Source organism: Athalia rosae, chromosome 1, assembly GCF_917208135.1.
Source record: "Athalia rosae chromosome 1, iyAthRosa1.1, whole genome shotgun sequence".
In the NCBI taxonomy this organism is placed as follows: Eukaryota; Metazoa; Arthropoda; class Insecta; order Hymenoptera; family Athaliidae; genus Athalia; species Athalia rosae.
The window spans coordinates 9,227,313-9,249,930 of NC_064026.1; the positions used below are offsets into that span (position 1 = coordinate 9,227,313).

At 42.5% G+C, this 22,618-nt stretch overlaps 1 protein-coding gene across 6 annotated transcripts in view; it reads right to left on the reverse strand.

Annotated features, from left to right (window-relative positions):
- LOC105686048 (protein sprint) overlaps positions 1-22,618 on the reverse strand; it is a 102,580-nt gene that overhangs the window by 39,157 nt on the left and 40,805 nt on the right. For 3 of the 6 annotated variants that reach the window (XM_048660244.1, XM_025746818.2, XM_025746817.2), the window contains exon 3: positions 17,115-17,188. In XM_048660244.1, the coding sequence (XP_048516201.1) occupies positions 17,115-17,188 (74 nt within the window). Of the gene's footprint in view, positions 1-5,130; positions 5,298-17,114; positions 17,189-20,642; positions 20,779-22,618 lie in introns of those variants that run through there. The other 3 variants (XM_025746823.2, XM_012400601.3, XM_025746816.2) reach the window with 3 other exon arrangements.

The following is a 22,618-nucleotide window of genomic DNA, read 5'->3' on the forward strand; positions in this document are numbered from 1 at the left end:
CGAGTATAAGTGTCTCGGTGTCCAACGGATCGATGGATATTATGACATTCACGTATCCGAACGTTTCGTTGGTTTATTATATATGTACTAAAAAATGACACAGATATTACGGAAATCGGAATGAGAATTACTGCTGCACACAGCAAGTTTACCACCAGTGAGACTCTAGCATCGCGTCGCGGTATACGCTGCCTATGGTCCATCGATGTTATATCTCTCGATCCCGAGTATCGAACGCGAAGCAAAATGAAAGAAGACTTAGCCATGCAATTTTGCACGAGGCTTTGATCGAATACTTGGATGAAAAAAACAACAACAACAATAAAAAAAAAAAAAACTCCTTATATCATAGAGGAACGAATATCCGAGAAAACAATAAATTTCTCCGGCGCAAACATGGCCGACATGTAAGTATGATCGAGTGAAAATTATACGGGATACGTAGCTGCGCAATAAAAGCGATAATTTACACGCCAGGAAAAAACATTCTACAGTTCCCTGCACCGCAAAAATGACCTGTACGGTCCCTAGTTGCGCTGGTGCGCTCGAAATATTGTTCTCTTTGTCCGAATATTACGCAGACAATTTATCTTACAGATATCAAAGAAAACCAGGAAATCGAATCGACCTCGGCGTTGCACACCGCTTTTGAAAATGACGAGTATCCTTTCGCACGATTGTCCTCAAAATTTATATTACAACTATCATCGTTTCGCGTGGGTGTCGCGATACGACGGAGAGAACTTACCTGTAGGTTGCGGTATACCTACGACATCGAATACAATACACTCCGACAATGTGGGTGGCGTTAAAAATACGTAGATGTGCATCGTTTATAAAAAATTCAAACTACAAGGTGGAAGAGTCCACCTGGTGCTCCTGGAACCGAATATGTATGCAGGGTTCAGGTGTTCCAGAACGATACTCCGCACGGTACCGCGTACCTGGTAATTTATTGTTATTATGTTGATCTCCTTTTGAAGTAGGAACAAACGCAACGCTTATCCTAGGCCTACCCTAGGAGGGGTTGCGTTATATTTAGCTACACATGCACCGCGGCATTGGGACCACTGTCGAATTTTGTTTTTTTTTAAAATAGATCCAGAAATTGTTGAAAATTCTTCAAGTTTGTCCAGCGTATACCGCACCGTTCGTTTGCAGTTGTCGGTGAAAAATATAACAAAAAAAAAAAAAGAAAAAAACGTCCCTTTTCCAAATAATAGCTCCGAGAAAATCCTTTCGAATCTCTTCCCCGACATCTGAAGAAGTTCTTCTTCGCTTTTATGTACGTTTTACTCACAGACACGTATACAGGTGTACGTGTGCCTGCGCGTACTTGTGTATATATACATCTCAACCCTCCGTCAGAGTTACGAGTGCCGTATAATTCAAGCCAGGATACATAATTTCGGGTTATAGTCCGCTTCAATTAAGTGGAAACTGGCAGTTGAAGGAAAAGGAGAATTTTAAACGGTTACGTTAACGTTGTACACCGAGATATACGAACTCTCTAATATACCCGTGTAATCGTTTGAAGGGGATAAAAATCTCTGCGTGGTAAAAATCAAAGAACAATCATATCCTAGCTAGGAAGAAATGAGGAATAAAAAAAAAAAAGATTGCAGCGGTATTTTCTCAAACTTAGCAGAGGAAAAGCCAAAAGGAAGAGACAAAAAAAAGAAAAAATTTCTTTACAGTCATCATCGCACGTTATATATGTCGTTCTCTCCGCAGTGTGTAACGAGGTCGTAATTCAATGAAGTATATATAATTTAAAGAGCACCTACGTACGTTCAATGGATACATATGTGCAGCTTCGGTACTTACCTATAGAAAGTTTAATTTGATCATACACCGAAGGGGCGATGAAAAAATGTAAAAAACAAAAATCAAAAAAGGTGTTCACAACGCAGTGACCGCTGTTGCGAGTGTGCAATGTGTAGTAAAACAGGGTGGTAGTTAGAAGACAAATAGCAATTTCTCTCGGCAAATCGACGAGAGGAATGAGACCGCTGGATATAATCAAATGCATGCATTCTAATAAATCTTATTACACGTATCCCCGCACGACTACAGATACACACGACCAGTTGAAAGCATCATGAGAAGGGAACAAAAGAATGTCCATAATCACCGTTTGCGGTAGTAAATTACAAGAATACCTCTACTAGACACTGTCCATCCCAGCAGACAACCTGTTAGATCGTTCAGACGCACGAAATTACAAGGTCAAAAGTCAACTTGGGGTACATAATTTCGTATCCAACTACGACGTTGGTGGAAAAAAAAAAATTTTACCAAATGTCACGATGAGAAGCGAATATCGCGCTGTTGGAAGAGGATGAAAGAAAAACGAGCCAAAAAGAAAAAAAAAAAAAACCACATATAGGATGAAATGGTCTGGAAAATTTTCGGATGCAATTCGAGATGCAGTTGAGAAATTTGCGGGTGTTACTTCGAATGGGGGACGTTGGGCGATCGTCACCGCGTGAAATAAGGCTCGGCGTGCGGTGGATCTGGAGAGGATCGAGGCGTGGAGCGAGAGAGTGAAGGTCAACTTGAGTGGTCAATGGCTTTCAGAAATAGCCACAACGCTTCTGCTCCGTTGGACTGTGCGTTCTTTGTTCGCTAATTACCAGGAGGAGCTATTAAGCAGTTCGCCGATATAGGTATAAAAGAGTTGCTGCACCCGATTACCGACTTCCGGACCGGTTGGAAAAATTTTTCATCCCGACAGCGAAACTTGTCGGATGTGAATATCGTTGCCACGCCCACTCGTTATGCAGCTGATCTGCTCTCGCCCGCTTTTTATTCAACTATTGGCGAATTTCCGACGTGTAGTTTATTAGTTTTTTTTTTCATAGGTAAAAGACTGAAAGACCTTCGAGAGAACAAGCGCATTGAATCGGACGCGGAGACGAAATGAGTTTGCCGGATGAAGAAATGGAGCAGAAGAAGAGCGAGAAGGTAAAAAAGGAAAGACACAAGAGTAGGAAAAGTAGATGGAAAAAAAAAAAAAAGAAAGGAGTAAATGCAAAGCAGGCGAGACAGGCTCACTTGTTAAGGCTTCTTGCGTCATCCTTGAAGCACTGCACGGTACACGGAGAGGCATCGCGGTGAGGTGAAATAGATGAAATTGAAGACCTCGAAATGCAGTTGAACAAATAGAAGAGCCGAGCGAACTGGCTCCCAAGAATTTTTACTATGTATATTATAAGTTAGTCGAGAGACGGTAAAACACATCGTTGACAAAAAACGCCTACTTTTTTCCGTCTCTAAATTTATGAGGACAGGTAAATCATATCTTAAGTCTCCGTGTAATCCACGTATTTTCTCTTCTCTTCTTGTTGCGTGAAGTACCGCACGTATATATGTAACGTATTTGTCGCAACTGCAAAATTCCCACAAGGCGGTAGTGAGAGGGAAGAAATATAACGCCAAACAGAAAACGAACGAGGGAAAACGAAAAATAAAATTTTATCATCCCCCTGACTCCCTGAAAAATGCAGAAAATTATGATAATCAACACGTCAGTTGATCCCATCAGGCACTCCGATGATTCAACAGCAAGAATCCCGGAAACCTGACAGCCTTGCGCGAAACCTAGGTGTACCGAGGATCGCATAAATCTTGAATCCTTCGCCAGTTTCAATTACATTTCATACCCTCGCATCTGACGGACGCTTTTGCAGCCTATTCGACCTCGTGACATTTAAACCGCGCGGACATCATAAATCTTGGGACGACGGTATTCCGCTCGATTTCCGATTATCTTACGAATTACCGTATATTCCAATAAATTTACCAATCCGGAATTAATCGAGATTTCTCGAATTCCCACCTACACCGAATCCTCCGATGAATTAAAATATTCGATTAATTTTTCAGCGTCCGCAGAGGTAGCAGCAGCCTGGCGGCGCGCGTGACTCGACATAAAATTTTTGATCAACAGAAAAATAAGCGACACGTGACAAGAATATTAATAAAGAGTATCCTCGGATCTTTTCATTCTCGATATCTTTTGCGAAAATTAATCCAGAACGAATGACGTCGGGAAGAGCGATAGAAGAATAAAATGGAAAACAAAAACTGTTGTCACAAAAGGAACGAGGTGTGGAGGGAAAAAGATCGCGTCGTTGGTATTACGGCGTTTACTCGTGTCTCTTCATATTTTCCGTTTTTCCCCCCTCCCCCATTCGTTCATCATCCCCCGCGGTGAGCAATAAAATTTCTATATCTTTCATTTTTCACTCCATAAGATTGTGACAATGGTGTATGGATATACCGATATAAATGCCTCGAGCCTACGAGTTGCGTCTCTTGGATGTCACCGTCGTGTAGTCGTTCGAGGGAGTCGAGTAGACCCCTTTCTGCTTGTACGGTTTTTTTTTTTTTTTTTTATTTCTTTTAATGTATAGAGTACAGTGCGTTTAGCAGTTTTAACCGTGGCCCCGAGGCCATCTTTTCCGCGGGACGTGAGGCGTCGCGACGCACGGTGTGCCGGCTGCACAGGGGCGTCCCTAAGCCTTTTAAGGGGCACACGGAGCGGTGTCACCCTCGCGCCTATTGTCACCGGCAACAATGCCGCCACTTCATATTTCGAGTGACAAAAAAAAAAAAAATTGATAGCAAAAAAAAAAAGCAAGAAAGAAAGAAAATGCAGGAAACGAGGGCCCTTTTGTATATTGCAAAACAGAAAATCGATTCGCTTCTTGCCCCGCTGCACCCGCGCAACGCTTTAAGGAAATGGCGTTTTTCTCAGATAAGTGCGTATTATAGTTGCGTACATGTATTATCTACGCATATCGGTACAACATACGCGTATTTCATACTCGGAAAACCTACCCTTCCGGTCGTGTGAAAGTTCGTCAGCGATAACGCGGTTATGCGGAGGAAAGAAGGCTTCCTTTTCAATGACCTGAGGAAGTATACCATTTTTTAAATGAAGATTCCGTCGTGTCGTACGGTCGAGATATATTTCTGACGATTTACGATATTTTTCGAAAACAGTAGAGGCAAAAAACGAATTCAATCGACGTGGGTGGAACGTGGGGATAACGTGGATACACTGCACACAACAGGCTGTAAGAAAATTTATCGAGGTTGCAAATTAACGACGATTATTATTACCTGTTCGGACTTCTTTCTCGGTCAAATGGCGTCTGCTTCGCATCGACGAATTGCACAAAAACGTTACAAAACACTAGCATGGCCTCGATTGTAACTTTTCGCGTATGTGACACGTGTTTCGAGGAAACATAAATTTCGATAAAATTAATTCGATAGAAATGGAAAGGGCGGTTGATCCACATCCGCACATCGGCTAGACAATGTTCCAAGTGCGTACGGCGGTGCACTTCTCTAAGTGCAGCGTTTAGTACCGGGGGTCTAACATTAGACAATAACCGAAATAGACCATAAGTTGCAAATCGAAGAGTCAGACTCGCGAGGAGGCGCTCACGTCAAGATTGGACAAATGCCAAAAACTTTTCGTTAATATAAACTAGACACGGGGGAGATTCTTCTATGAGGTACGTTATCTCGCTCACACGCGTACGCGTACACTACGTAATACGATGCACTCACGTGTACGTGTACACGAGGGACGCCGCAGCTCTTCCCTACGACGTTCCTAGAAGACTAATCAGCGATCACTGCGCTCACGTTATCAGAGACGGATCGTCTGTCGGAGTAAGCTAACCTATCTCAACGTTATTATCCCTACCCACCTCCTCTTATCTCCGCAAATAAAGCATCTTCTCTCCGACTATCCGCGACATTCCATATTCAAACGTATAACGACGCGATATTGTGTGCTCCATAAAAGATGCACCGCGTTAAACGTCATTTTTCTCTTCCACCTGCGTGATAATCCGTAATTACGCTGAGGGATAGGGGGGGTAGGGGGAGGGCTGTTCTTTCGCGTTAGAAACTCCATCGGTTCTTTTTAAACTTTTAAAAAATCGTTGCAACTCCGAGCAACGAGCGCGTTGGTGGAACTTAACACTCTTCCATCTCTTTGTATTATACGAAGCGAAATGCTTCGTGCGGCCCACGTATAGTTTCGAGTGATTTACCGTCCCCGTCTACCCACTTCTGGGTGCGTGTAGTATTCTCCAAGATCTACGTATATCGCGCGGTATTTCTTTCTATTCTCTATACCGTCAACTTTAATGTTCCAAGTTGCAACGAACGTCTCGAATAGTCCGATCACGACTTCAACTGGACGGGGGCCTACTTTACATCGTTAAGTCAAACCGGAACGCTCTCGTGCGCAGATTAGTTGGTTGGGTTTTTTTTTAGTTTTCTATTTTTTTTTTTTTGGTGGGATATCCAAAATACTTTGGAGTAAAAAATGTGAAGCCGCAAAGGGGGTTTTTTGGTGAGGGGGTTACAAAGGAGGGATGAAAGCCGGTGGAGTTTTGTAGGAGGCGGGTGGTGCGCCGCAGAAGTTGTACCAGCGATTCGGATGGAGTTACCGGTGGGTAAATTTCTTCCGTGCCCTCGAGCATTCGGTCCCGGCCTACCACCCCTGCTGCGGATCGCCAGTTCGTTCGTTCGTTCGTCGCGATGGTATTCGTTCGTACCGATAGCTCCGCTGCTCGCTCGTCCGCATCACTGACTTTTCATTTAACTCAATATTCGATTTTGATTTATGGGACGCACTTGTCGGCCTTCCTGCCCTTCCCTGCCCCCTCCCCCCCAGAGCTGCTTCCCGATATCTCGCGGAATTTCGCCGAATTTAGAGGGCTCGAATGGTACCGGCTACAGCGGACGTTACGCCGCCGATGATAACGCCCGACGTATGCGCCCGTATACCAAGATAGGTACGTACGTATAGGCAGACAATCTATATGTATATGGGACGCGTTGCATATCTCTGCATCGAGATTTTTTCATTTTGTATTCATAGCCTCAGCGTGATTATTCCAATTTGTTGCCCCATGGACGAATGGAGAACTACAAGGATAAGGAGAAGCGGAAAAAAAGGAAGTGGGAAAGTGAAGCGGGTATCGTTCGCTACGGAAAGATGAACACGTCAAGAGCCGATCCGATGATTGAATCGACAAACCGTGTCACTCGAGTTGATTGCTTTTGCAACAGTGGCAAATCCCTATTTAGTTTTCGATGAATATTTTCATTCCGTATTTACAATCTAGCCCGCTGCAACGCGTTCGACGTCAAGAAAATTCCGAACGAACGATGACGAAGCGGACGAGAAGAAATAGAGAAAAAAAAAAAATATATTCCACATACAGTGCGCGTTTAGCGAATCCGAATCGGAAAAGATATTTGAGGGTCGTTCACGAATCGTCGAGGCGAAAAAGATAAAGAATAAAAGACTAGAACGGTATATCGAATATTTCCGAAGAGTTGCAGATTTACGTCTGCGGTATGATATTTCGACGTATATCCGTGGAATTTGATTTTCCAAGAGGCGCGTAAAATTTCTCGTCGAAGATGAGGGTGTTATACGAGAAATATGACTGTATATATATTCGTCCCACGGTGCTTCGACGCGTCGGAAGCTTTTAATATATTCGACGAAGAGGTCTTACGAGCGCGAAATTTAATTCATGGAAAGGAATGAAATTTGCCAAGCCCTTGGTCCACCAAGGGAGCCGAAAGGATCTAACGAACCAAAGAATTAGGTATCTCCGACCCCCTGCCCCCCCGACCACCCCCTGTACCACCCCGCCCGCCCGCCCCTGCGGACGGGAAAATTTCAAGCCAGCAAAGAATCCCTGCTCGCTGTGCCGCTGCGAGAAGAAAAGCTGCGATCATGACGTGAATTTTAAAAGTAAACCTTTGAGATGACGGGTGCGCGCGGGGCAGTCGTGTAAATTATCGGGAGAAAAATGAAAAATGAAACGAGAGAGAAAGAGGAGCGAGACGAGATAAAAAAAAATGGAATGAAAGAAAAAACGAAACGCGTTAAGCCCACTTTCGATATTGACAAATTCGTCGATTTATTTTTACGCTATAGTCGAGTGAAGAAGGCACCCCAATTCCCGTCGAGCTCTTATGCCCTGAAAAGGGCGAAAAGAACGCTTTACGGTTTTACGGGAGACAATTTTTTAACCCGGGCACAGACGCGGTTTGCACGAAGACGCTACGACGCGGAGCAGGTGTTTCTCGGAGCACGGTGATTTCGGTATAAATTACAATTACAAATTAGATTAGGTCGAAGCCAGCCCTTCACTCCACTCCACTCCACTCCACTCTACTCGCTACTCGACTCTACTCTACATCTAGCGAGGCCTAGAGTGCCTCCGGGCTTCGAAGGGCGAACGGAGCTTCCCCAAAAAGCTTGGTCACCCTACCTCCGCATGCACGCGAAATATAGGTATAGGTAACGTCGTCGTGTACGCCTCTGTTCAATATCTATACAACTTGCACCGTACACCACACACGTGTACCACATTTACGCATAGATCGCGTATCTAACGGCCACTCCGCTCATACTGACCAATTTGCAATGTTATCGATATTAGGATACCCATGCGTCTACATTATAACCGGGTATGTATCGGGTGTCGAGTAGAATGAGTCGTAACGTCGTATGAGATTATCGAAAAAAATTCCGTACGGTGTAACGTATCTACGCGATACCGCAGACTCTATTTGCGCGAACCCGGGGGGTGCAGGTTGTAAGAAATGGAGCAGAAATATTCGGGGCTGAATACGGAGTTGGAAAAAGTCGGTTGCTCGCGTTATTGCCAGAGGTAGTTTTGAGGAAAGTTGAATAACGTACGTGCATATTTCAAGTAAAAACTTGATACGTTGAGCTTCGCCAGACTGCAGCAGCAGCAGCAGCAACAGCAGCGTCATACGTCAGAAAAGTAGAACTGAAAAGGGGACCGTGAGAGACATGCAAAAGAAAGATTCAAGGGATACGAAGTAAGGAAATAAAATAAAAAGGAAGCAGAGGGTAAGCTCACCCTACGCGAGAAATCTTCCCTTGGATTTCTCGTTGTCGGCTGACCCGAGTTGCATAATTTAGCGACATCGATTCAGTCGTATAGTTACGCGTTACAGACCGTTCTGTTTCAATTTGTCCAATCACGGAGACCTTCTTAAATATTAACCCTGAAGGAGTTCGCTCGCTCGGCCTTAGCCTTAGCCTTAGAATTACGGCGTTAGCCTTCGCTTTCGTTTTCTTAGATTCGCGTTAGAATTCACCTTGGTTTTACGTTACATCACGTTCCACGGCGGCGGTGGACTACCAGCTACCCGGCTACACGTAACGATAAATTTCTAGGTCTACGACGCATCACGAGCACGAAAACCAAGGAACCCACCCCCCCGCCCAAAAAAAAAAAAAAAAAAATCCGGTCTCGTGACTCCCTCGGTCGGAAACTGCTCACAAATTATTAACCAAGACCGTCGATGTATTGGCTGTATGAAAAGTAGAAGCAGCAAAAAAGTAGAAACTGAACCAAAAAAAAATTAAGAATTTACTCAAACCATACCAGTGTACGAAAAATGATTAATTCATTCGTATTTAAAACATTGCGAATAATTTCGATTCATCGTTAGCTTTTCTGGAATAATTAGTCGCAGCATCGTAAAAGGTTGCAGACCTTTGTACAACGTTTGTAAATTTTTTTGACAAAATAACGTGTAGGAAAACATTCGACCCGAATGTATCGGCGAATGTACGACCACGAGACTATTACCTTCCATTCTCGTATATGTGTACGAAGGAAAAGAATAAGTAAAAAACGAAAAAGAGAGGAAAAGTAAAGCAGTGAAGTTAGTCCGTAATGTTCGGCTGTGCTGCAGCTGAGTAAAATAGGTACGTATATACCAACGTAAATTACCGCGACGATTTATCTCGATGGTTTTCGATTTGAGTTAAGCGTTACGGGTACGAAACACGCACCGCAAGAAGTGGTAGTTCAGAAAAAGTAAATTAAAAAAAAAAAATAAAACGAGAAAAAAAAGAAATCGAAAAAGAAAATCTCCGCCCCCTCGTCGCACACGTAGAAAACCCCAAGAGAAGTGCATCGCGTGCCTGCGCTACGTGTCTTTCATTTTTGTTGTTTTTTTTTCTTCTCTCCATTCCCCTCTTTTTAACGGCGCAAGACAAAATTGAGATCGCGTCCTAAAACTGAGTTATTTTCATCTGCAAAGACCGAAAAGGTGTTAACGGTCGCCTGAATTGTCACGCGTGATCTGATCCTCCGAGTATGTCGCGCCTGTTTCCCTCCAACTTACGCCTGCTGTATATTTGCGGCCGTACCGCGTGCCCGCGGATGGAAAAGACATTTCTACTTGTTTTCTTTTCTTTTTTCTTTTAACTTTCTGGGGTTTATATTTCAGATCCCAGAAAGACCGAGGCGGGAGGGCAGATCGAAGGCACGTATATGAACCCATTCGATATACGTCGTACGCGATACATTATCTGTAATCCATTTAACGACACGTTGACACAGCTGCAAATGCGGCGGCGTAGGTACTCGATACCTAAAAAGAGCGCGTATATCAGTTCTCATGGTAAATAACTATCTCGACTAGAATTAGAGCCCGGCGATAGCAATAATTAATTTACTCAAAATTGTATACCTAAGACACGGGTGTAGCGACGGAGTATGATGAATGAATTAATTGTTTAATTAAATTAAATTTTCGCATCCCCCAAACTCAACAAAGATCATTGTCGGAGGTGAGTGTCTCGTCGCCCGTAAAGCTCCATTATTCCCGCTTGATTTAATCATATTTCTCGCATGGGGGAGGAACCGCACAGCGCAACTAGGTATAGCGCGCTCTGTACTTTGAAAAAGGGAGGAACTCGAAAAAAGAAAAAAAAAAAAAAAAAAAAAAAACCACGTCATTTCTGAACCGAATTTTCGATCTTTGAGCAAAAAATTAACGAAACCGACGAACGTGATGCGTGCTATGACGCAGTAATGGGTCCTCGGAATTTGAAGAGAATAATTCAGCGGAGATTTGAAAAGCAACAATTATAAGTTTGTCGCACGCGCGTGTCGCTGGCACAATTTCGCAACGCAGTGTCATTGAAGATACGGATACGTGCGCGTGGTTATAGTTCGAGTTCCATAGATACGAAGAGGTTGGAATAATTGAGATAGATATACCGTCGGATGGTTGGTAATTATTACTCGGCGTAAATCCATTAATTTGTCACAAGGAATTCCTCAACTTCTGACGTCATTGTACGATTTATATATATATATATATATATCGTTCAAGGCAAGGAAGGAGATGTAGAGGAGAGCGATTGTCGTGGAGAGTAAAAGGGTCTGTAGTTGACACGTTAAAAGCCGCCCCTATCCTGGAAACGGGAAGACTTCATTTCATTTTCGTCGTCGTCTACTGTCCGCCATCCTCATTTTCCCCGGCTATAAATGCTGAAAGTTGAAGCAACCAGCGCACAGCTACCCACGTCGACTAAAACCCACCCCCTCGATGCGGAGGGACTCTCAAGAAATTTGAAATCTATTATTACGGGAATTAGCAGTGCCGCCAGGCATGTATTTAATAGCACATACCCCCCCTTTGTCTATATCTACGCGGTTAACGATATCATCCTTACCCTCGGGATATGTATATAACATAGAAGTTTCCACCCTACACTGCATGTACACAGCGTATAGACGTACGCATTTATACAGATGTGTATTCTGTATATACAACTACATTGTACATATGTACCACTCACTGGCTGACGGACATTAATTTCGCGTTAGACGCGGTAACTATCCCGTACTCCCATCATCGCTCCTAATCACAGCGATTTCGAAGATTAGTCGCGCAGAAAAACTTCCAGACTCGCCCCTATTTTTGTTTATTCAATTTTTTCCTCCATCTATAAAACGCAGGTGGATATAAGCTACCTGTTCATTTCTATTTTTTGTTCATTTTTTTTCTCTCCAACTTTTGATACTCCAGATTTTTGGCGGTCTTTCGATTTTTCTTTGTCTCGACGCACGTACGTTATAGCCTGAATTTGCAACGGAATTTTCTATGCCTGAAATGTGGCGTCTGGCCAATTATCACGTGATTAATTTTTGAGCTAATTGAAATTGCGGCGTTTATCAACTGTCGTTTACACGGTTATAAGTATGAGACGTGAAATTATATACAGCTACGCGTATAATATAATATAATAATATGTGTACACGATCGTAAACGCAGGGGTGTAGTTCGCTTCAATTTTCCATGAGCTTCGCGAGGTTACGGGAAAGACGGCAGAACGAGAACGGAGAGAAAAAAGGAAAAACCGAGCGAAAAAAAGGAGGAAAATTGCCGCGGGGTTGGCACCCCTTATGGCTTATATACACGAGAGGGCAAACATTAGATTCGCGTTAGGTGAGTTCGAGGTATAATAGTCGGAGAATCCGGAGAAAATGCGAGAATTTTTCCTTCCACCCTACGCCCTGTACTGCAGCAGGGCTGAAGAAATGGAAGGTAAAGAACAAAAAAAGAAAGGAAAGGAAAAAACAATATTTTATCTACCCGCGATTTCGGGTTTTTACTGTTTTAATTTAGATGAAAATCGAGGTAAAATAAATTACGGGGAGGTATAATGTATACGTAAAAAAAACTCGCGCGGATGCTGCGTCGAAGCCAGATCTTGAGTATATGTACACGTTATATACGCAGCGATGGACGAATAATAAATATTAAAAAGCGAGAAAAAGATAAGCGAAAGTTTTATATGGCAGAGGAGCGACTCTAGTTTCCGACAAATCTAGCAACGTGACTGTAACGTAAACACGTCCATGTATACGTACGTACGTCCTTGCGAGGTCAGACACGTACGTACGAAAGCGAAGATAAGCACTGACGGTAAATACAGAAATTTTTTCATGGCCCGGACCGACGATGACCAATGAAATGCAACGATGACAAAGATTTATAAAATTCTTCTCCTAAAATAGTTGAAATTTTACTTCCTCGGAAACCAAAAAGTAAAGAAGAAATGCAAATTTAACCCGATCACACTTTTAGTATATACCCGTTGGAATGTATAAAATGCATACTATGGACATTAATTGGTCCCTGAGATTGAATATTCACTTGTCGCAAAATGAAAGGGGGAAAAAGAAAAAGAGAAAAAGTTATTGACGCATGAAATCTTAAAGATCGGTTATTATTCCCCCCGCACGGTGCAGCAGGAGCAGTAGAAATATTGAAAAGGTTCGGTGTGGGTAGGAAAAGAGCGGAAAATGAATAGCCACAATTTCAAAGCTGGAAGGGGCGTCAAGTGAACTTTTTGAGAAAGATTAGAGACTGATAATAATTCAACCACCGCCACGACCGGGGTGGAATTTCATTTCGATTCAAAGTTCTCTACCGGGATCTGCCCCTCCGTTCGGAGTGGTGTAACTATAAAGAGAGGGTCGTAAGTGACAGTGGCGGCGTAACCTGGGAAATCTCTGTTAACCTCTGCACCCCCTTCGATGCTCTGAAAAATCTAGAAGAATAAAGGATTTTCACCAGCTCGCATAGGGTGCAACCTTTGAACTGCTAAAAGAGTAAATCTGTAGCAAATAATTACCAATTTCGAAATCTCGGACGCAATTTTCGACGTATTTTAAAATCAGAAACGCGAATCTTTCAACCGAATGACAATCCGCGGCGGAAGATAAGCGAAGGAAGGAAGATGCGATGAAAAAATACGATGAAAATGAAATGAAAAATGAAATAGAAAAAAAGCAAAAGAAATGATCGGATTTGTGAAATGGAAAGTCGGGGGGTCTCCGGCGCGAGCCCTCTTCTTTTGGGTTGCGTGTTCGGCAGATGCGTATGGAAAAAAATGTAAATTTCATTTCGTCGAGCCAACACGACGTTGCGTCATACATACGCAAACGCATAGATCACTGGTAGTGTGAATCTCTTCCTATATTAAAATTTTTATTCGCGCCCCGGTGGCGTAAAAATGTTACGGGGGTTCGAGGTGGAACGGTTTGATATTGTTTGCATTCATTTTCATCCATCCTTCTATATTTAAAAAACAAAAAAAAAAAAAATTGCCACCGAGGTGGTACGATTTCTCTTTCTTTTCGGAAAATAGAATCAGTATCTCATCTTCGTCGACGTGAGCCGCGTATGAGAAATTACCAAGTTAAAATACAAAATCAAAATGCGCGAGAGGGAAAATAAAAAATAAAAAAAAATTACCCACAACTTTTGCGAGTTCCGTTTAATCTCCGGTTCCAGCGGTTTCATTCCCTGCACATGGTCGGTAGTTCGTCGACGCTTTATACGTTTTTTCGTCACTCGCTTTGTTCTTCCTCTCTATTTTTTACCATCTCCGGTTCCATCTCAATGATATTCATTCTCTCCATCCTCCAATCGGCGTGGAAATAAAGGGTCAAAGGTCGTATATAAGGTACGTACACACACGCCTGCGAACACAACACATCACAGGTGCCATCCACGAAGTAGGCGCTTAACACAGGACTCCTGTTTGCCGCGAGTGCGAATACCTACGTACCTATGCACGCATACATAGGTGTACGTCGTCACCGCTGTGCAGCGGAAAAGCGAAAGGAAAATGGGGGAGAAAATGAATACGTGCGTGCCCCGGCCGAATATATACATATAGATATATATAAATTTAGTCCACATGTTTTGCATACATGGTTCGCTCGTGAACGTGTGGTAACACATAAAAGCTATATAGGTATATGAATCAGGCGCACGTATGAGTGAGGATATTACGCGCGGATATCGCTATTGCGATACGTGAGGTATACATTTTCCTGACGTACGTACGTCGCTCCAAAGACCACTGTAGAGGGATTTTCAATCCGCGAGCCGAAAATACGTGTGAAATTAACATTCACAGACGCAAATGACCCAATTGAAAACATGTGTTTGAGATTAAGTGCATAAAATTATGCATAATCGCTCAACCGACAGCTGTTGGCCATTTCTTCCACCTAACAAAACCACTCCCCCCTCCGCTATAACCGACATTAACATAATTTATTATATATACGTATAAAAAAGAAGGAAAAATGAAAAAAAAAAAAAATCAACTAATGAAAATACACCTTTCTGTTTTTTTTTACTTACAAACACGCCGCGGTGATTTTTATAAATTTGCAGAAATTGGAAAATCTCGTTCGCAATTTTGTGTAATTTCGAGTCTTCGAATCCTACTTTGTTCAATGTCACTTCGCTCCATAAGATATGATATGGAACGTGTTCTTTGTCACAACAGACGACGATTAGCGAATGCACGTGCGTTTGTGAGCTGGTCGTTCGTTTTATGACTAATGTTTATCGGGGTTTGCCATCGGGACTTTCAACGTTCTCTTGTCGGAGAGGAATATTAAAGATTTTCGACGTTGCAAAGAAGAGGAAACAATATTCTCGTTGTACACTTTTGCGAGTGGTTCGCACCTCTCTCTATATTCAAAAGCTCCCCCCGACCCCCGATTTCCCATTGAAATTCAATGTCCATTCAGGAAAATGTCGTCTATCTTCGCTTCTGAATACACCACGCCCAAGACGTTAAATCTTACGGGTTAACCCCGCGCTCTATACAGTTGTAGATATATACCATGTATAAAATGTATAGCGTATGTATACCCTGCTTTATTATATATTAGGCATAACGTATACCCGGTGATATCATTATACGAAGAGTAAACTCGCGTTCGGCATCAACGATAATCAGTTGACACTTGAAATTTTTCATTTCAAACCACATCCGAGACCGAATCATCGTTTCAATGTGAAAATCGAACTCGAAAAATAATGAAATGTATGAGTTCGTGGGATTTTGGAGGGAACTGACGTATTCTTGCGAGAGAAACAAAAATTAATATCAAGTTTTTGAAGAAAGTTTCGTTGCGGGTAGTCGAAAGGGTTACATTTCAACCCTTAGAATATGAACACCCAGTAGGGGCTTTTGCGTATAATACGTATATACATAAGTTGTTCCATATAACGTAAGGATATTGTAAGCGAGGACCTCCATAGATCACGTGGTCTTACGATATGGAAATTATTCTACTCCACGCGTATAACGTCGGGAAAATTTGGTCCATAAATAACAGGTATTAATGATTTAAACCTCGCACAACATATTCCTACGCTACAGAGACGACGGTATTCGAAGTACGCACATAAAACTGAGTGCAACGTGATTCATCCCTACGACAAACAGCTATGCGCATAAGGTAACTCTCTCCTACGGTTTCACGGATAGTCGCCAGATAACGTAAAAAAAAACGAGCCGAGCTTTTGTTCGCCTATGAAGTAAAAAAGAAGAATAAAAATTGACGAAAGAAAACTTTCGAACGAATTTAATTGTTCCGTAAATTTCGAGTCATGAGTGCGTCGCGCGCGCGTGCTCGCGTAAATGGTGCGGCAACGATGCCCGCTAGAATGTCGTTGGTTTTTCCATTCCCTTTTTCACTTTTTGCTTTTCTGCACCGCTTGAAAAATGGGAGAATTTTTTTTACCCATTCGTTTTTTACCGTTAGCGCTTACGCTGTGTGTGTGGGTAAAATAAAAGCGAAGTTTAAAAAGCAAAATTCCAACTAATTTGTTCCTTTTTTGTCGTTGGTCTTTTTCATTTTTGTTCGTTACTCTCGTCGTTTTTTTTTTTCTTTCTAACTCTTCTCGCAGACGGAGAGAATTGAATTAAAAATAGACAGGATGTCGTACCATCTGAACAGAGGCGATGCAATTTTCGTAATACGCGACACCCTTGAAGTAGAAAAAAAAAAATAAAATAAAATAAAATAAAAAAGAAGGAGATCCGTACAAAAGCGACAGCGAGGAAATATATAAGGAAAATCCAGCTGGCGATATCGAATTTCTTTGATAGTAAGATTTGATCAAAGAGAGCTTTGAGAAATGTTTTCTGGTCTCTGCGCCCTGCGAATGGAGCGTCGGGGCGATTTTCATATACACATACATCTATACTGTATATATTTTTTTTCTTCATCAGGTTACACAGGTATGCGGGATGTGGGAGCACAACCGAGGTTCGATGACTACCGCAGACATTTCGGAGTCGACGCTTTCAATCAAGTTTTACAATATAACGTGATATAAAATTGAAAGTAACAGTAATAAAAGATAACAGAAAAACTATTCAGAGAACTAAAAAGTAGAAAACTTACCTTGCGTAGGGGTCGGGTGTCGTGCAGAGCTCGCTCAGCATGCAATCCAAATCGGACGCTAGGGAATTTAGGAGCTGAAAATAAGAAAATAGGAAAATTTCAAAGTTTCGTAGCGTACGAAGAACCGTTCAAATACATACATATACGTGTATACCCCGCGCGCGAGCGAATGCTCAAGAAAAACGCATCTCTATCAAAGGAACGGGAGTACGTACATACGGCGCGGGTCGAGAAGATCTCAACCTCAACGTCTGCTAAATTCACCAGAGACTGTAAACAGCGTCTGAGTCTAGTGTGAGTGGAGATGTAGGTGAACGTGTATAAGAAAGAGAAAAAGTATCCTTTCACCCCCGAAGTGCACGTCCAGGGATTCCCCTTCGGGAACGACGGCGAAGGGTCTACTACTTTAAAACAAATATATGCACGCGAATAAGATACGCCCCGTCCCAGCTACAGAGATATTCGACTATTTGTTCGTATCTATTTCATATGCTGTAAAATGCACACGTACGAAACACGTTCGCGTACAAATGCGACTTTGGACGTGAGTATACGTGTACGCGAAATTCACTTCGCTCCTGCACAACTCGAGTCATCGGAGAGTGTATCAACTTTTGCACAGGCGAGCTGCATCGATGCGTACATAGGTGTCTGTATATTTTATGTACATAATATTTGTTAAAAAAAGAAAGAAGAAGAACCGCTCGCTCGGAGAGTTCCCTATATTTTATTATCGAGCTGCACTTACTACACTCGATGAAATATGAAGCCGAGCAAACACGAATCCTAGATTATAGTCTGAAGTCTGAGCCGTGTAACAGGCGGCGGCCTGAAGCTTTATTGTACTTTTATTCTATTTTCTTTTTTTTTCTTCAAGTTTTCAACTCTATTGTGTAAATTATTACACGTGTAGTTATTTGTCGTCCGACGATGCCTGCGGACGTTGGGATAGTCATATAGGCACGCGATCTATAGTAAAACACAGGGAAAGTTGGAATTATCTAAGACGCGAGAGAACTGAAATCTCATTGTCCCAAAAAAAAAAAAAAAAAAAAAAAATCAGCTGGCAAATTGAAGGCATTTATTTTTTTTGAAAGCACTCGGTGCATGCCATTGTCTATTTACGAAGTAACCGGAGGCGAAGAGAGACACGTGAAACTGTGTCAACGAGTGGCGCGGAAGTGTTGAATTACCACAATGCAGTTGTACAGGATTGCTTTCAGTATTTGTCGCTCGAGATTCTGTTGACATTGGTGCGTAATTGAAATTCACCCTTGAAATGAAGATTCGTAACGCGACTCGGGATAAAGAAGAAAAAATAATAAAAAAAATCCAACAAAATATGGACGAATCGTCTCGCCTCGTTCGACGTCGTACGTCGTACCGAGCTTGCGACGATCCGAGTAGCTCTTACGAGCTATCCCTTAAAATTTTTCCCACCGAATTACTCCCCCGCCGAAGAAGAACAGAAGCTTCCTTCCAATTTTCCAGGCGAATAGAAAATCGGCGGAGGGTATGGGCACGCGAGATATGTCTACGTTTTCTAGTGAAACACCGGGTATGTACATATTTGCGTAACCGTCACCAGCTTTTGAATCCGGAAAATTAGAGAGTTCGACCCGGGGAGGAGGAGCGTCTCTAAAGTAAATATTGAATATTCCCAAGATATCTGATAAGGGTCTTCTCTCGCTCTGCGTATAAATCCCTCGCTCGAATCGCAAAATAAAACGCGCTGCAAGGGGATCGCGAAAATATGCACACACTGCAAGTTATTCCGCGGGATGATACGCGCACCCTATCGTACCTGCATTGAAAAATTTAACGGACCTACCGATCCAACGTTACGCTCGCCAGCGGAGGGACGAAACCCATGTTTGTACATTTACATCAATTTGACCTACTACAATTTGATATGGGCGTAAAACGTATGATAATAATTTTTTTTTTTTCCTACGGTACAAATATTATAATCAGCTAAGAAAAAAAACTGCGCACGTCGTCTTTCAGTTATAGGATTGCGTGACGTTCGAGTAGGTGCATAACGAGGGAAAATATCCGCGCTATTCGGTTGAAAATTCGCTGAATCTCGCTAACGGACCGCGCACTATGTGCCCGAAGTTGTGCGGAATATATATTCGAATGAATTTTATTTCATTTTTTTTTTTTTTTTTTTTCCATAACTCCTTCAAAATCCTCCCTGCACCGGCGCACAGTCAGCCGCAATATCCGTGCATAATTCAACGTGAAAATCGATGCTGCCCCTAGTTATTTCCAACGGTGAAAAACCAGCTCTCAGGGATCACACGGGCGACGAGTAATGACGTTAGAAACGCGATATGGAGCGGAATGCACCGTGAAAAAAAGGAGGAGATAAAAAAAACTAGCGACACCACCGCACACAGCGAGCCTGACCTTTTCCACGTTTTTACTACGCAAAAAACTCCGAGTTTCTCTAATATTCTTATGCTCTTTTTTTGTTGTTTTTTTTTTTCTCGTTTTTCAAATATCTGTGGGACGATGGAAGAGATTGAAATTTTCATTTTTAGACGATAAAAATGATCGAAATTCTCCGCTGTCCGTGTCACTGACGTGAACGTAGTTGGAGAGGCGTTTTTTAAGCGCATAGTAGATCACCGGAATCGATGACTGTGCGTTGTTACTAGTTATTTTGAGAAAAGTATGACGCGTTTTTGGGTGACAGCTGCCTAATAACAAAGTTGAAACGGAGTTAACATTAGTACATACGTGTATACGCAGGGGTAAAAATAGTCTCGTGGATACGAATCCGAATCGAAAAGAAAGCAAGAATCAAACGGGAGAGAAATAAAAAATTTCTAAAAAGCGTCGAGAGTGCAACGGCGTGCGGGCTGGCAACCGGGCGACGCGTGTTCTTCGCTCATATATGAGTCATGTGGACGGTGAACCAGAAAGCCCTATACGAAACGGTTGGTTGACCACGGTTGTAGGTAATCCATAATACATACACGATGTGTAACGTGTGTACACGAAATATGTAGTTCAGTGTAACGCATAGATTTGCGTCCATTAATTCACAGTGGAGTATAATGAGCGTGATCGTTGCGCGGTATATTTCTAATTAGCGATCGGTAATTAGCGAAGATGATTGCCGGTGGACGTCCTATGCTTATACAAAGAGCAGTGCGGCGAGCGAGGAATCTTTGAAATAAACTGGACGGTTCATCAAACGGAAGCAGAAATACTCCGGCATTGAGATACCGGTTAATCATAAGGAAATTGCAACGGAGGTCCAACAAAGCTCGATGAAGAAGAGCGAACTCGTTAAATGGATATTAATTACGGTTATAATTACCTCCGAGAAATTCGAGTATATAATGCAAAAAACAAATGTACATGTCGATGGATCGGTGTATGGAACTTGAACGTGAATTATTCAACCGTTGTGTAGGGGTTACTCGTTAAATGAAATTATCAAGTGGAATTCAATTGAACGAGTACGAAATTCCTTGACGTTACATATTGTGTATATATATCTGTCTATATACATACTCCGTAAGACATAATGGCGTTGAATCCGTCGATGATGTATTCGATTCGTTTATATTCCCTGGCATTTCAACACTCCAGTTTATTAAAACACTTCGAACACGTATACGCCGTACAACGTGTACCTACGTATTATACGTATAGTTAAAGTAGCTGTAACTAGCGGACACTTCACGCGCGCACTGTACAATAAAAAACGTCCATCGGTACCAGCGGCAGAAGCAGAAGCAGAAGCAGCAGCATCGGCAGCTACAACACTTGAATTAAAATGGTTCACTGAAACTCATTCTCTGAATTAAAGAGATTAGGTCCAATAAACGCGTGTGCATTCGTTCGGACACATCCAACTATCAAAACGTATTTCACAACGAGTGATCGCGACGACGGCGGACCACCATCCACTTCCACGACTCAGTTCGTACACGTGAATTTCGAACCACACGCAGCGACGATGTTACACATTCGTCATGTTCCCGGCACCGCGGTGGACATTGACGCGCCATGTAGTTCGCACGACGCGTACATGCATGAATATATGCGCTTGTCCGATATTTGGCTTCACCTCTTCGTGGGGAATAGGCAAAGATCCGTTCTACTTATACGCAGCTTCTGACATCGATCGGCGCGACGCGGACGATCGTCTTGAGAGATCGATAATAAAAAAATTTTGCCCGAGCAGAAGATCCCGAAGCAAGGGGACCGTGCGGGACTGCGAGACGTCCCCTGTCGACCATCAGATTCCTTTCCATTGGTTTTTCTTTTCAATGGGATTAGCGAACGGCGTTCGATTCAAACGCGGATCATTATTTTCATTGGAAATTTTCATTTTTTCGGAGACGGGGCTTCGGACTTTCGGAAACGAGTTTTGAGATTATGGGAAATGTGTAATGAATTTGTAGGCGGTAATTAGATTCTACATGCTTGTAATAGGTCCCGGTGGGTTAGAGGAGACGCGGTAGTACGCTGCAGGGTATTATATAAAGTTTCAACGTCCGGTTAGCGCGACATGTGGCTGCCACAAAAGACAGTTGTATACTGACCAAACTATCCTCGATAAAACCCCGTAGAAACTTTATTCCATAAATCGTCCCTATACGCTGCCACCTATACGGATTGAGACATTTATTACTGTACTTTATACGAATCTTTTACCGCGTTCTTTTTCATTCTCTTTTTGTCTTCAGTTACTTTATTATACTTCTGTTTCACACTATTGTCTCTCTATAACATTTAACGACCACTGCGTTATTTCATTACTCTAATAAACTCCACGGTTAGAATGAAAAAGGAGACGATTGTGTGAAAATTCAGCTGATAAGAGAAGCAAATATGCGGCGGTTGGGATGTTTGTAAATTTTTTTTTCTTAACAGGAACACATTACAGGAATGCTAATTAGAAAAAAAATATTCTGATTATCGAATCAGATCACTCACGGTATAATTATTCGCCGAAAGATTAAAATGAGGTAATCGGTGCGTCACGTAAGATAATTAGAAACAGCAACAAAAAAAAAGAAACAATCATTCGGCAACCCGATTATCTCACGGTCGTGTTGAACGGAGGGGGTGGAAATTTTTAAAAACGTTCGCCAGCTGCCCGACGTACGGCGGTAAGTCTGTTCGCGGACTCCGGTCTGTGAGCAACTTGACGATTTCGTGCCCACGATGTTCCCTCTCGAGAATCAATATGGCGTACATATAATATCGCTATAGCAACACTTGATCAAAACATGCAGCCCGAAGAATGACACGATGATGGGGTCAACGAAACCGATATAATGAAATGTTGTTTCGAACGAGCGGACGCGCGAAGTGACGAGTCGGTCTTCTCTCTTTCATTTTTCCTTATTCTCATTCTGTTCACGAGAAGAAATTTAATGATCGCAAAAGATTTTCATCGTAGCGAGTCGATCGGGTCGGTGAAATTTATTCGAACACCGGGTCGGTCGAAAGTACCGCTGGCTCGAAGAAAGCAACGA